This window comes from Balaenoptera physalus (genome assembly GCF_965194825.1).
Source record: "Balaenoptera physalus genome assembly, chromosome: 20".
Taxonomy (NCBI): domain Eukaryota; kingdom Metazoa; phylum Chordata; class Mammalia; order Artiodactyla; family Balaenopteridae; genus Balaenoptera; species Balaenoptera physalus.
Genome location: NC_138901.1, coordinates 20,780,531 through 20,795,069, shown reverse-complemented (window position 1 = coordinate 20,795,069; position 14,539 = coordinate 20,780,531). Strand labels below are relative to the sequence as shown.

At 55.3% G+C, this 14,539-nt stretch overlaps 1 protein-coding gene across 6 annotated transcripts in view; it reads left to right on the top strand.

Moving 5' to 3' along the window:
* ZNF385C (zinc finger protein 385C) overlaps window positions 1-14,539 on the top strand; it is a 56,963-nt gene that overhangs the window by 16,006 nt on the left and 26,418 nt on the right. For 5 of the 6 annotated variants that reach the window (XM_082442550.1, XM_082442560.1, XM_082442551.1 and 2 more), the window contains exon 2: window positions 10,328-10,579. In XM_082442550.1, the coding sequence (XP_082298676.1) occupies window positions 10,330-10,579 (250 nt within the window). In that variant the 5' untranslated portion in view covers window positions 10,328-10,329. Of the gene's footprint in view, window positions 1-5,630; window positions 5,787-10,327; window positions 10,580-14,539 lie in introns of all 6 variants that reach the window. The other variant, XM_082442558.1, reaches the window with a different exon arrangement.

Sequence of the window (14,539 nt, the reverse complement as noted above, 5' to 3'; positions counted from 1 at the left end):
CTTGAGAACCATCCATCAATGGAACGGGCTGTGTTGTGAGAGAGTGAGTCGTCAGTATAGTCAAGCAGAGGCCAGAGGGTAACCTGTCAGGGACAAGTTACAAAAGGGACAGGATGACCGCTAAGGTCCCTTCCAAGTCTGAGCAACTGCAGTTCCCCATGGACAGACACAGGATGTGGACTGTGTCGGAGAGAGATGTGACTGGATCAAGTTAGAGAGTGGATGTGCTGGGGGATGGCGAGGTACCCGTGGTGGACCATGGCTGTCAGCCCCACCCTGCACTGATTGATTTTTGAGTAACCACTTTATTGAGATATGTCACATAGCTTACAATTCGCCCATTAAAAAAAAAAATTTATTTATTTTTGGCTGTGTTGGGTCTTCGTTGCTGGGCGCAGGCTTTCTCTAGTTGCGGCGAGCGGGGGCTACTCTTCATTGCGGTGCGCGGGCTTCTCATTGCAGTGGCTTCTCTTGTTGCGGAGCATGGGCTCTAGGCGTGGGGGCTTCAGTAGTTGTGGCTCACGGGCTCTAGAGCGCAGGCTCAGTAGTTGTGGCGCACGGGCTTAGTTGCCCTGCGGCATGTGGATCTTCCTGGACCAGGGTTCGAACCCGTGTCCCCTGCATTGGCAGGCGGATTCTTAACCACTGCGCCACCAGGGAAGCCCAATTCGCCCATTTAAAGTGTACACTTTAATGTGGATTGACTCTTCGAGTGGAAATGAATTCATGCATTCATTCAACAACTCTTTACATGGAGCATTTATTAGGTACGCATCAAGCTTTGTACTGGTGCTTCCAATATCTGGGAAATAAAGGCCCTGCCCCCATGAGGGAGACAGGCAAAAGCATTACATCCTGGGAGATGTGCTAAGAGGGAAATTAACCAGGGGCTGGGATAAAGAATAATGGGGCTGGGGAAATGGGGTCCTGGGGAGGTGATATTGGAGTTGAGGCCTGAGGGACAAGGAAACAGCCCTGTGAAGATCAGTTCCAGGCTGAGGGAGCAGCAGAGGCCTCAAGACAGGAGTGAGTTGGTGAGTGTGAGAACCAGAAGAAGTGCTGGGAGGGAGCGGGCACGGCATCTCCAGGGCTCCCCACAGGGGGACCTCCTCTCTGGAAGGTCTCTTTCACATGAAGCCTGCCCGGAGCATGAGGTGGGGTGAGCAGCAGTGGTACATCTTCTTTAGATACATGAGCCATTCCTATCCCCTTTTGGGGGGACTCCCCAATAGTGGAATGATGGCAGGTGCTGTTAGGAGGTTATGCCACTGGCCCCTGCCTCCTGCCCTCCTCTGCTTGGCTTCATACTCCTGCCTTGTGCCCTGATGCAGGCCAGACCCAGTGCACTGATTCCCTGGGAAGAATCAGAAATGTCTCCCAGCCGCACACACCGGTGACATTTCCCCAGCGGGCGCACTGGCCTGGTTTGATGCTCTGACCTCGGGGCAACCTGGAGTCTCCCTTTCGGTGCTCACTTCCTGAGTGACTTTCGGCCAGTTACTTAACATCCCCAATCTTTCATCTCCTGGTCTGTAAAATGGGAATCAAACCAATCTGGGCTGAGTTGTTATGAGGATTGAATGCCATCCTTCCTGGCACCCAGGAGATGCTCCATGAATGTCAGCTTCCTCTTTCTCCCTGAACTTCCCCCCAAGAAGAGGGGCTGGTTTACAAAGGGGTAGGGAAGGTCACAGCAGGCCACTGGGAGGTGGCCACTTTGGGGTCCCCTCCCCTAAGCTCTGGGACCCCTCGGAAGGTGAGGAGCACTCAGGACTGGCCAGCCAGGGGTAGGGAGGATACTCCCCCATGGGCCCAGCCCCGCCACCAGGAGAGCCCCTGGGTCTCCCCTCCTCTCCTTCCTGGGGAGCCCCATCGAGGGGAGCAGCCCTTCTCCCAGCCTGCTCTCCTGCCCTCCGTTCGGGGCGGCGCGGCTCCTGGCACCTGCTTCCCGCGGGCCGCCCAGGGGCGGGCTCCGGAGACTCGGCGGCTGCCCCAGGACGCGGGGGCCCGGGGCTCACCCGCCGCGCACCTCTGGGAGCCGAGAATCCAGATCGCCCCGGGTGGCCGCGGGCGGCTGGATGCGGCCCCGCTCCGGTCGGGAGCGCCCTTCAGGTAGGCGCGGGCGCGGGCCGTGGGACCGCACTCCTGGCTCTCCATCCGGGAGCGACGCGCCGCTGGGGCTGAGCGCCCGAGGGGGCCCGCGCGCGGGGTGGCGATTTTGGTGTCTCTGTAGGTCTGGTGGCAGCGGCGAGGACCCTGCCCCGCCTTGTGTTGGGGGAAGGTGGGAGACAAGAATCACGACTTAACCGGAAACAGAGGTTGGGAGCGGGGACAAGGGTGATGGCCAGAAGGACTTCCAGGAGGGAGGCTGGGGACCACGGGGCAGAGACGGTGAGACTCTCATCGTAAGGAGGGGACCATTCTCTGCAGACAGGGGGCTCGACCAAATAACCTACCTTCTTCGTCTAAGTTGTTTAGAGACTCCAAAAATCAACACCCCCTTATCAGCCCCTGGGATAGAATAGAATGGAAGGGGTGGGGGATGGGAGATCTGTTGTCTTTTGGCGCAGGGGTGCAAAGAGTATGCTCTCCACCCCGGGGTCCCATCCCTGTCATTCACCGTCTTTGGAGGCCTTCCTGCCCGCCCCTCCCCCTTCAAGCAGAATGCTTCCTCTCTGTCAGGGTCAGGGGCAGAGGTTGACCCTCGTGGTCCAAGGGGGAGGCGGGATTCTATCTCCCACCCACAACTCTCAGACAGTCCTAGGACGTCTCAACCCTCCTTCCTCTGGCTCTCAGGACGCATTCACTCAGCCCCAACTTGGAAGTGCTGATAGGGAAGTGCTCCCCATCGTGGGACAGTCACGATGGGGAGCACGGATTGGGGGAGCCACTGTTCAGTCTATGGGGAGTTGTGCTGGGCGAGCAGGCGGTGGATGAGGCTGAGCTGTGCCAGCGTCCTGGGCAGGCGGTGTGGAGGGTCTCCTGCACAACAAGTAAGGTTCCTAGGCCTTGCCGGGCAGCAGAGGCTAGAACAGGGGATACTGAGGCTCATACCCCCTCCCCCACCCCCACCTTAGAGGCAGCTGTTCTGTGTTGCCACTGTGGACCCTGCAAGGAGGGATGCAGCTTAGATCGCAAGAAGGACTTCCTTCCTGAGGGTGGCCTGAGGGTCTTTCAGGGGAGTCTCAGTGTCCAGGAGAGGCAGCCCTTATCTCTGGGGGTGTCAGGAGGGAAGGAGGCCCCCTGGGACTCCCAGCCAATAGGGGGTGAGGACAGATTGGGGAAAGAGAGGGTCGGGGGGGACGGTGACCTCATCTCTGGACCATCGCTCTCCGTCACCTCCCATGTCCCCTCTCTCCCATCCTTGCAGCTGGAGTGTTGACTTTCAGCACCTCTTAGCCAGCTCACCCTTGAAATCCCCAGCACCCAGTAGTCTCCCCAGGGAGAGGTGACCGGCTTCCTCTGTCATCACTTCGGGTGGGAAGACAGACATGGCTGTCTTGGTTTGCCCAATGGATCCCCACCTCACCGCACCTGACACCTGGACCAGCTGTTGCTCAGCCCCAGGGCCTCCTGTTCTGGCAAAGCAGGGACGTGTGGGTTGGGCCATCCCACTCCTCTCGGGCCATCCCACTCCTCTAGGTGGGGCCCCTTGGCCATCCTACTCCTCTAGGTGGGGGTCTCTGACTCGGGCCATCCCACTCCTCTAGGTGGGGGTCTCTGACTCCTTTCGGGAGTCTTGGGTGTGAGTCTTGAGAGACCCCAGCTCTCTGGGCCATCCCATGGTGGGTGCCGCTCTATGGTGGCCACACAACTGAGGTAGGTTATTGCCCTTCTTCACCCTGCAAAGTGTCAGCCTTGGGAGAGTAGAAGTGGCAGGAAAGAGAGACCAAAACGCTCAGTGGTGGCTCCTTGGGGACACTGAGGGGGCAGCCAGGCCCAGGAGGGCTCACACTCTATCAGGACGAGAACGGATGAGGCCTCTCTTCTTCCAGGCATGATCCCACACTCCTGCTCGTGACCCTGTGAGTGACAGGGATGGGGGCCACCACGGTGTGCACCCCCTGCCCCTGCATCATAGGATGGTACAGAACTGACCCTTTTCACCTGCCTCTCTTTTCGACTGTGAGCCTCAGTTTCCTCATTTGTAAAGCCTCACAGGGTTGTTAGGAGGATTAACGGAGGTGCTGTCTACACAGTGCCCAGAAGGCAATGGACACTCGCCATGGGGCAGTTCTTTCTCTATCCCCACCCCACCTTTCTCTGGCGGCTGAAACAGACAAAGACAACTTGGCTTCCCCCCTCCCACCCCAACCTTAGAGGCAGCTGCTCTGTGTTGCCACTGCCCGCCTGCAAAGGACCTAAGAGATTAGCCCAGCCCCACCCTCTCTCTTTAAAGAAGGGGAACTGAAGCCCAGAGGGGCAGAGGGGTTTGGTGAGGGAGCCCTTCATGCCCTGCCAAAGGCTGGAGACAGGCCTAGAACCTTCCTCGCCCGTTAGCCCTCTGGCAAAAGCAGCGCTTTCCCGAGGACACCCTTCCCCAGGCTGCAGCTGAAACAACTCCCCGCTCTGCACTTACGGCCTCCAGAGTTTTTTCTATCCACCCCTCTTTGGATAGTGCAGTCAGAGAATCCCACCCCACTGCAGTGCCCGAGGACTCCACTGAAACCTGGGGCCCTGGGACTTCCCTGGTGGTGCAGTGGTTAAGACTCCGTGCTCCTGGTGCAAGGGGCCCAGGTTCAATCCCTGGTCAGGGAACTAGATCCCACATGCATGCCACAACTAAGAGTTCGAATGCCACAACTAAGGAGCCCGCGTGCTGCAACGAAGACCCGGCGCAACCAAATAAATTAAAAAGAAAAAAAGAGGGGGGCTTCCCTGGTGGCGCAGTGGTTGAGAATCTGCCTGCCAATGCAGGGGACACGGGTTCGAGCCCTGGTCTGGGAAGATCCCACATGCCGCAGAGCAACTGGGCCCGTGAGCCACAACTACTGAGCCTGCGCGTCTGGGGCCTGTGCTCCGCAACAAGAGAGGCCGCGACGGTGAGAGGCCCGCTCACCGCGATGAAGAGTGGCCCCCGCTTGCCGCAACTACAGGAAGCCCTCGCACAGAAACGAGGACCCAACACAGCCAAAAATAAATAAATAATAAAAATTAAAAAAAAAAAAAAAAAAGAGTCTTCCTGAGAGGAGGAAACCTTTAAAAAAAAAAAAGAGGGGCTTCTCTGGTGGCGCAGTGGTTGAGAATCCGCCTGCCAATGCAGGGGAACACGGGTTGGAGCCCTGGTCCGGGAGGATCCCACATGTTGCGGAGCAACGGAGCCCGGGCGCCACAACTACTGAGCCTGTGCTCTGGGGCCCGCGAGCCACAACTACTGAAGCCGGCACGCCTAGAGCCCGTGCTCGGCAACAAGAGAGGCCACTGCGGTGAGAAGCCCGCATACCACAACGAAGAGTAGCCCCCCACTCGTGCAACTAGAGAAAGCCCGCGCAGCAACAAAGACCCAATGCAGCCAAAACAAGAAAAAGAAAAAAAGAAACCTGGGGCCCTGAATTCCACTGTCACCCAGGAAGAAGGGATGGAAATGGGCCCTGGGGCCTGCCTGAGTGCTCCTTTCCAACCCCCTCTAGCTCCATGTGGATGGACACACAGACAGACAGGCAGACAGCAACCCTGGCCTCCATCAACTCTCCAGCGCTGCTTTGAGCCTGTCTTCAAGTGGGTGGCTCCCTCCCTGGCCCAACCCCACCCTCCCTGCTGCAGCCTCAGCCCATCTCTCAGGGAAGGTGAGAACAGAAGGAGCTTTACCCACTTCCTGTGTAAATCACAGACAGACAGCCACCTGGGTACACGCATGCTCTTTTTCTCTGCTTTCACCTGGTCTTTTCCCAAGTTAAGTTCAATTCTCCCCCTGTCTTCACACCCCTTCCTCCCAGCCTCTCTGGCTCTGGCCCCCACTCTCCCTGCCCAGGGTGTGGCACCTCCCTGCCTGCCAGGTAGGGGCTGGGCAGCCCTGAGCCTCCCCAGAAGCCCTTCTCTGTATCCGTAGCCCTCCTTCCCACCCAGCAGTTCAGATCAGGACTTGGCAGGCTTTAAGGAGAGGTGGGACAGGGCCATGAAACCTCTCCATGCTTGTTCTCTGATCTATGAAGTGGGATAATAGGTCAATAATGGTGCCCACCTCATGGGGTTGTGCAGTTTAAAAGAGATCCTGTGTGTAAAGCACCTGGCACACAGTAAGCTCTCAGTAAACAGGGGTGTAATGATAAAGAAGAGGTGGTCTGGGCAGCTGAGTGGTAGAGAGGGAAGCAGGGAAGCTTCCAGAAGCAGTTCTTGTACTGCCTGTCCATGTACTTTGAAGCAAGTCCCCTCCCCTGCTCTGGGACTCGATTTCCTCTTCTGTTAAAGACAGTGTGTCCTATCCAAATGTGGGTCCAGCGAGGGTGAGTCATGCTGGTTCTGAATAGGGGCCCGCAGGGGGTGTACTGGCCTCTTGATGCCCACAGCAGGGGTTAGACCGACCTGTGTGTGCCCTAAAAATTGCCCACCCCTCCACATTTTCTTGCTGGGAGGCTTAGCTGAGCTGGAGTGGCGGAGCTCCCGAGAGGACAGCTGTGAAGCCGGGGTTAGGCAGGGCAGGCTGCAGCAGGCCCAGCAGCCTGGCTAGGGGGACACAATTAGCCCCGGAATCCAGGAGGGCCCTGTGAGCCCAGAGGCTGTATATCACAGGGGTTTAATCAGCCCCATGGCAGATATTTGTCTGCTCTCTTGGGCCATGTCCTGGGCCTGCCTGTCATAAGTTGCACTGAGATTTCAAAATACCCCTGTCCCCTTGCTGGTGGAGCAGGCAGCTCTCCGGGGCATGGCCAGGAAAATCTCATTCCCCTGAAGCCTCTTCCCCCTGGCTGGTTGGACCCACCTCCCAATACTCGTGCCTGGTACTTTCTTCCTGCTCCTCTTTCCTGCTGGGAGAGTGGGGGGAGACTTGTAAAGGCAGGAGAGTAGCTGTGATGACCTCCATCTAGAGGTGAGAGGATGTAGAATCTCACAAGGTGATGGAGTGACTTTCCAGTGTGCCCTCCGTGGGCAGAGCTGTCCCCTGGACCCCAGACATGGTGCCCAGGAGTTTGGCATGGCTCGGAGGGGCAACCTAGTTGTCTCAGGAGTGTGGAGGTATGGGGTCCGCTCTGCCGGGTTGGGTACCAAGTTCCACCTCTTATCTTCCCGCTAGATGCTCCCTGCGCCACCTGGAGGCTACCTCTCGTACTGCAGCCCAGCCAAACCACCAGGCACAGTGCCAGGGTCCCTCAAGTCACCAGGCACCTAGGACTGCACAAGGGTCAGATCCATGGTGTATTCGTTTTCTAGGGCTTCCATAACAAAGCACTACAAACCAGGTGGCCTAAACAACAGAAATGTCTTGTCTCACAGTTCTGGAGGCTGGAAGTCTAAAATCAGTGTCATCAGGGTTAGTTCCTTCTGAGGGCTGTAAGGAAGTCTGTTCCATGCTGTTGTGGTCCGAACGCGGGTTGGAAAAGAATTTGCAGACACAAGGCAGAATGTAAAGAAGATAGAATTTATTAGAGGGAAGGGTCACTGCCAGAACAGCGGGCCGACTTCCCAGTAGTTTGGGAGAGTCGAGCCCGAACATGTGCTATTGATTAGTTTTTATAGCCAGAAAACAAAAGAATGGTCCGAGGTGAAAATTTCCTTTACTGATTGATCGAGGCACATATACCTTCCTTCTGTAAGGTGGGAGTGGGACAGGGCATATGCCTTTCCTTATTTGGGACAGGTCCCGTTGCCCAGGTGGGTGTCTGCAGGGCATGCTTCTGGTGGCCGCCCCCAGGAACCAGGCCCTTCCTGCCTCTCACGCTGGGCCTGGTTCATAACCTGTTTCCCCTGCCGGCCAGCAGCCTGCTGCTGCTGGTCTCTCCCATGACTCCCATGTGCTGACGTTTATAGGACCCTGAGAGGCGTTTTATATAGATGAGCTTGTCTAATCCTCACAGTGCCCTTATGACTTGGGAACTGTTCCTCATCACCCCCATTTTACAAATATACTGATGAGAGGACTGAGGCTCAGGTCACACAACCAGTAAGTGACAGAGCTGAGATGTGAAACCAGGTGGGGGTCAATATAGAGCTCGTGCTCTTATTTTTAATTTTAATTTTTTAAATTTTTGGCTGCAATGGGTCTTCGTTGCTACACGCAGGCTTTCTCTAGTTGTGGTGAGCGGGGGCTACTCTTTGTTGCGGTGCACGGGCTTCTCATTGCAGTGGCTTCTCGTTGCGGAGCACGGGCTCTAGGCGCGTGGGCTTCAGTAGCTGTGGTGCGTGGGCTCAGTAGTTGTGGCTCGCGGGCTCGGTAGTTGTGGCGTATGGGCTTAGTTGCCCTGTGGCATGTGGGATATTCCCGGACCAGGGCTCGAACCCGTGTCCCCTGCATTGGTAGGCGGATTCTTAACCACTGCGCCACCAGGGAAGTCCCAGAGCTCGTGCTCTTAATTACTGTGCCCCTCTGTTCCATTCACTCACAGTCCCCACACACGTCATGACAGCCCATTTTGTGGGAACATTGCCTGCAAAAGTGACAAGCAGCTTACTAAGAGCAGGGGGTGGGGTCCAGGGACTGCAGGCAAGGTTCTTGGCTGTAAACTTGAGAAATTAATTTTCTTTGTTCAGATGTGGGCTCCACTACTAGATGTGTGGCCTTATGGGAACGTTATGGCATCACTTGACTTCACTGGGTCTAATTTGCAAAATGAACACAAGTCTAAAGACACAGGAAATGCCTTTTAGGAGGATGTATTGGTTCGCTTAGGCTGCCGTAACAAAGAACCACAGACTGAGTGGCTTAAATACCAAAAATTTGTTTTCTCCCAATTCTGGAGGATAGAAGTTTGGGCTCAAGGTGTAGGCAGAGTTGGTTTCTTCTAAGGCCTTGTTCTTTTGCTTGCAGATGGCCATCTTCTCCCTGTGTCTTCCCATGGTCTTCTCTCTGTAAATGTCTGTGTCCAAATTTCCTTTTCTTTTTTTTTTTTTTTGGCCGTGCCACACGGCTTGTGGGATCTTAATTCCCCAACCAGGAATCGAACCCAGGCCCTCGGCAGTGAAAGCATGGAGCCCTAACCACTGGACTGCCAGGGAATTCCCAAAATTTCCTCTTCTTATAAGGACAACAGCCATATTGGATTAGGGCCCACCCTAATGACCTCATCTTAACTTAATTACCTCTTTAAAGACCCTCTCTCCAAATACAATCACATTGTGAGATACTAGGAGTTAGGACTTCAACATATGAATTTGTGGGGAGGGGGGCGGGGTGGGGGTCACCGTACATAATTCAGCCCATACAAGAGAAATGGGCTCAGTCGCTCCTCACTCAGGCCCTAGCCTTGGGGCTCCCCCACTCTGAGTGAGAGACACAGTTCCTGACCTCAGGAATTCTCTATCCTGGCGAGGGGGACACCAGGCCTGCCCTCGGGAAATACCCAATCTGAAGCAGAGGCAGGAAGCATGCACACAGATTCAGGAAGGAAGTGAAAATCAACCCAGTTCAGTCTGAGGAAGGTCATGGGACAGAATAGAGCCAGTTGGAGGCAGAAAAGTCCGGTGGGAAAGGTTCAGAGAAGTGAGTCGGAAAGGCGAAGGGGAGGGGCCTGGAGGGGTGATGCGCATGCTCTGCAGGGCCCAGCGCGGGCACGTACGTACGTGCGTGCGTGCGTGTGCGTGTGTGTGTGTGTGTGTGTGTGTGTGTAAACACCAACTGGTGCCCTAACAGCAGGGGGCATCGGGAGCCACGTGGGGCAGGGGTGGGGATGGCTCCACACACTGTCACCGTTTGTGAATGTCACCGGCGCTGGGCATGAGGTGGTTGGGTTTCTGCAGTCATCCTCTGGCGGGCAGCTCCTGCATCTCCAGCAGGCACCACAGGCCTGCCTGTCCCAGCACTGTCAGCTCCTGGCCTGCCTTGGGCCAGGCTAGTGTCTCCACTAGCCTCTCTGCTGGCTCTCCCTCCACGTTGCCTGCTTTCTGAGACCCCCGCTGTCCCTCTGAGCGCTTTGCTCTGAGCCCTCAGGTGTCGGCCACCCAGTGTGTGGCCATTTCTGACACTCTTCCAGATATCCCCGCATTTTACTGCTACTTTGTTTAAAACAGCCCCCCTTCTGCTCCCTTTTGCCATCCTTGGGTTGGGGCTTTCAGAAGGCCAGGGAATTTTAGCTGGGATACAGGGCACAGGCATCTCTGGGTCCCGAAGCCCTCTTGCTCCTTCTGTGTATTCATTGCACTCGCCTTTTGTTTACTTGTCTCCCGATCTGCCCAGGTATGAAGCGGCCACTGAGCCCATCTCCCCCAGGTGAGAAGGAGCCCCCCGGATCTGGAGCTGCTGAGTGCCCCCCTCGGCCTCCAGAACCACCTAAGCCCAAGCGGGAAAGAAAACGGCCGTCGTACACCCTCTGCGACGTCTGCAACATCCAGCTGAACTCGGCAGCCCAGGCCCAGGTGCACTGTGGGGGGCGGGCCCACCAGAGGCGCCTGCGGCAGCTCAGCTTGGGAAAGACGCCCCTGGGGCCAGGTCAGTGTGGAGGGGCACTGCTCCCACAGATTTGGTTCTGGGCCCCTGTGAGGGGCTCTGGGTCTGTGGCCTCTCTCTGTGGGGTCTTTTGGTCTGGGGTACCCTCAATGGGGTCTTAGAGTCTGAAGTTCCCCAGATGCCGTCAAGTTTTTTTGCATCTGGACAGCCCTCTATGGGGTGTCTCAGGGCCTGAGGTCTGAGGCCTCCTCTGGATCTGGGGCTCTCCCTGTGGGATCTTTTAGGACCAGGCCCCCTCAGCAGCATTTCTCCAGCCAGGAGCCCCCTGGCAGATAGTTTTCCAGATAAGGGCCTCACCTACGGGGCGTCCCGGGCTCCTGCTCTGGTCTCTGAAGGCCAGGATCAGCGAAGTGCACGACACTCCGGCTAAGGGCTGAGAGGTGGTCAGGGGAAGAGGCGGGAGAAGGCCCTCTCCCTTTGGCCACTGGACTCCTGGCCAGGATTTCGGCCTCTCCCTGGCTGGCATGACTCTGCAGAGGTTGGGCTGCAAGAGGGCCGCTGGCTGCAAGGCAGATTTCTGGGCGAAGTGGGTGAATGAATACGTGAGGATGATTCCAGCTGACAGGCACATGGGAGTCATGGGAGAGACCAGGAACAGCAGGCTGCTGGCCGGCAGGGGAAACACGTTCAGAACCAGGCCCAGCGTGAGAGGCAGGAAGGGCCGGAACTTTTGCCTGGTTCCTGGGGGCGGCCACCAGAAGCATGCCCTGCACACAAACCCTGCAGCCCAGGTTGGTAGCTTTGCCAGAGGGCTACACTCTGACCTCTTGAGGGCTGCCTGTCGTTTGGGTGAGTGTTTATGGGATGCCCTCTGTGTTCCCCGCGCTGTGCTGGGGCCTGGAGACGTTCCAGTCTTACTCCTCCCCCCACCCGGCCCCCAAGACTGAAACTGTCTTTTAGGCTGAGACAGACACGAAATAAGCAGATGAGTGCTGTGGGTGCTACGTGGGACATGCCCCCAGGGGTACAAAGGAGAAAGGGCGATTCTACCTGGGGGTGCCACGAAAGGCCTCCCGAAGGAGGGGGGCTGCAGTGAGCTTCAGAACAGGGGTGAGAGAAGAAGGGACCTCGCAGGCAGAGGTCACTGCATAAGCAAAGCAGGGAATGCTCTAATGGCTGGTACCATCTTCCCCACCTGAGCACTCGGGGCTGGACCCCAGGATGTGACTCTGAATAAGAGCATATTCAACTGTATGGATGTTTCTGGAGTGTGTGTGTGTGAGTGTGTTCAAAAGTCATTCATTAATTCATCAAATACTTACAGACAGCTTACTATGTGCAAGCTGCTGATTGGGGGTATTCATATTTTTATTTTAATTTTTTTTCTATCGAAGTAGAGTGGATTTACAATGTTGTGTTAGTTTCAGGGATACAGCACAGTGATTCAGATATATATATACATATACATATGTTCTTTTTCAGATTATTTTCCCTTTTAGGTTATTACAAAATATTGAATACTGAGTATATTTCCCTGTGCTATACAGTAGGACCTTGTTGTATTTTTTCTTTTTTTTGTATTTTTTCTTTATTGAGATATTACTGACATATAACAAATGTAAATTTAAGGGGCATAGTGTGATGATTTGATACATGTATATATTGCGAAATGATTACCACAGTAAGGCTAGTTAACACCTCCATCCCCTCACATAATTCTGAATGTATGTGTACAGATAACAGTTAAGATTTACTTTCTTAACAACTTTCAAGCGTATAAGGCAGTACTGCTAATTATAGCCACCGTGCTGTGCATTAGATCCCTAGATCATATTTATCTTACAGCTGGGACTTTGTACCCTTTGACCGACATCTCCCCATTTCCCCTACCACCAGCCCCTGGCAACCACCATTCTACTCTCTATGTCTATGAGTTCAGCTTTTTTAGATTCTGCAATGTAAGTGAGAACATACAGCATTTGTCTGGGAATTTGTGTTTTTAAAAGGCAACAGAGCTGCCTGTCAGGAAAGAACTGTCTAGATAACTACATGCAGACAAGTTTGTCCAAGATAACAGCAGGCTTCATAGATGTGGGGATGGGCTCCTTTGAGAAGTGGGAGGGAGAGGTGAATTGACAGAAGTCAGGGAATGCTTCAGAGAAGTGACACTGAAGGTGGATCTTGGTGGATCTTGTCTCCCAGGCAGGGAGACAGCTAGAGCAGCTAGAGCAGTGGTCCCCAACCTTTTTGGCACCAGGGACCGGTTTCGTGGAAGAGAATTTTTCCACGGACTGAGGGGCTGGGGGAATGGTTTTGGAATGATTCAAGTGCATTACATTTATCGTGCACTTTATTTCTATTATTATTACATTGCAATATATAATGAAATAATTATACAACTCACCATAATGCAGAATCAGTGGGATCCCTGAGCTTGTTTTCACTTGCCGCTCACTGAGAGGGTTTTGATATGAGTCTGCAAGCAATTGATTTATTGTGGTCTCTGTGCAGTCAAACCTCTCTGCTAATGATAATCTGTATTTGCAGCCGCTCCCCAGTGCTAGCGTCACTGCCTCAGCTCCACCTCAGATCATCATGCATTAGATTCTCATAAGGAGCCCACAGCCTAGATCCCTCGCACACGCACTTCACAGTAGGCTTCGCGCTCCTATGAGAATCTAATGCCGCTGCCGCTGATCTGACAGGAGGCGGAGCTCAGGTGGTAATGGGAGCAATGGGGAGCGGCTGTAAATACAGATGAAGCTTCGCTTGCTAGCCCGCCGCTCATCTCCTGCTATGTGGCCTGGTTCCTAACAGGCCACGGACCAATACCAGTCAGTGGCCCCGGGGGGTTGGGGACCCCTGAGCTAGAGCAAATGCACCCAGGCCTGAGGCCGTGGCTTTGCAGGAACAGCAGGCGGTGCTGGGCTGGGCAAGTGGCTGGCGTGGCAGGAGGTGAGCAGGGGCTGCCTGTAAAGTCCTCAAAGCCAGGCTGGGCGTCTGGCCTTTGTCCTGAAGGTGACAGGCATCATTGAAGTGTTTTGAGCAGGAGTAGTTAGTGTTTTTAGAGGTCTCTGGTGAGGGGGAAAGGTAAGTCTTGGGGGTACATGAGAAGGAAGGGGGTAGGATGGTGGAACCAGATTCTGGGGTCTTTTCTGCAGGACTTGGTGACTGATGGGATGTGGGGCCGAGGGAAAGGGAGGTGCCAAGGATGACTCTGGCTTAGGGGATGCTGTGATGGACAGTTGCGTTATCAGAAAGGGGGCGCTGGGAGGGAGGCAGGGGTGGGTGGGGAAGGCCATTCCCGTGACCAGAGGACTTGGTCCCACCCCTGCTCTCCTCTAACTCTGGCTTTTCAGGCCTTCCTTCCGGGCAGTGGTCCTTCCTTCTCTCCCCCACCCACCATCCCAGTGTGGAGAGAGCAGGTGGGGTGTGAGAAAAAGGACCACAGCACCAGACACTGGTGGCCACAGACAGGCTGCCCAGAGGGATGGGGTCCCCCTTCACTTGGCTTCCCTTTTCTCACAGTACTTATCCCCCGAGTACAGGGTAGTTTTGGGGTACAGGAGACACGATGCCTGGTACTGCCCCCCCCGGAGATTGTTAAACAACACCTCGTAAGTCACTGGCCCTCCAGTCACCTGTCCTGCATCACCAGCCTTCCAGCCCTGCGCTGGCCCCGTGCAGGATGCCGGGATTCTGTACTGAGCAGTGCCAGGCATTCACGGTCTGGAGGGAAAGACAGCCACGGGGCCAGACCTTCCCCACCGCCATGCTAAGAGGAGTGAGCGGCACTGTGGGAGCATGGTGGGCCGGGGGGTGATGGCTGTGACTAGAGCGAGGATGTTGCATCCTCAGATTTCTGGGAACCCTGGAATCCCGGGGCTCCAGCGGAGAACCTGTGTTCCATTGGCCTGGTTATCTTTTTTTTTTTTTGGCCACACCAAGCGGCATGTGGGATCATAGTTCCCTGACCAGGGGTCAAACCCGTGCCCCCTGCAT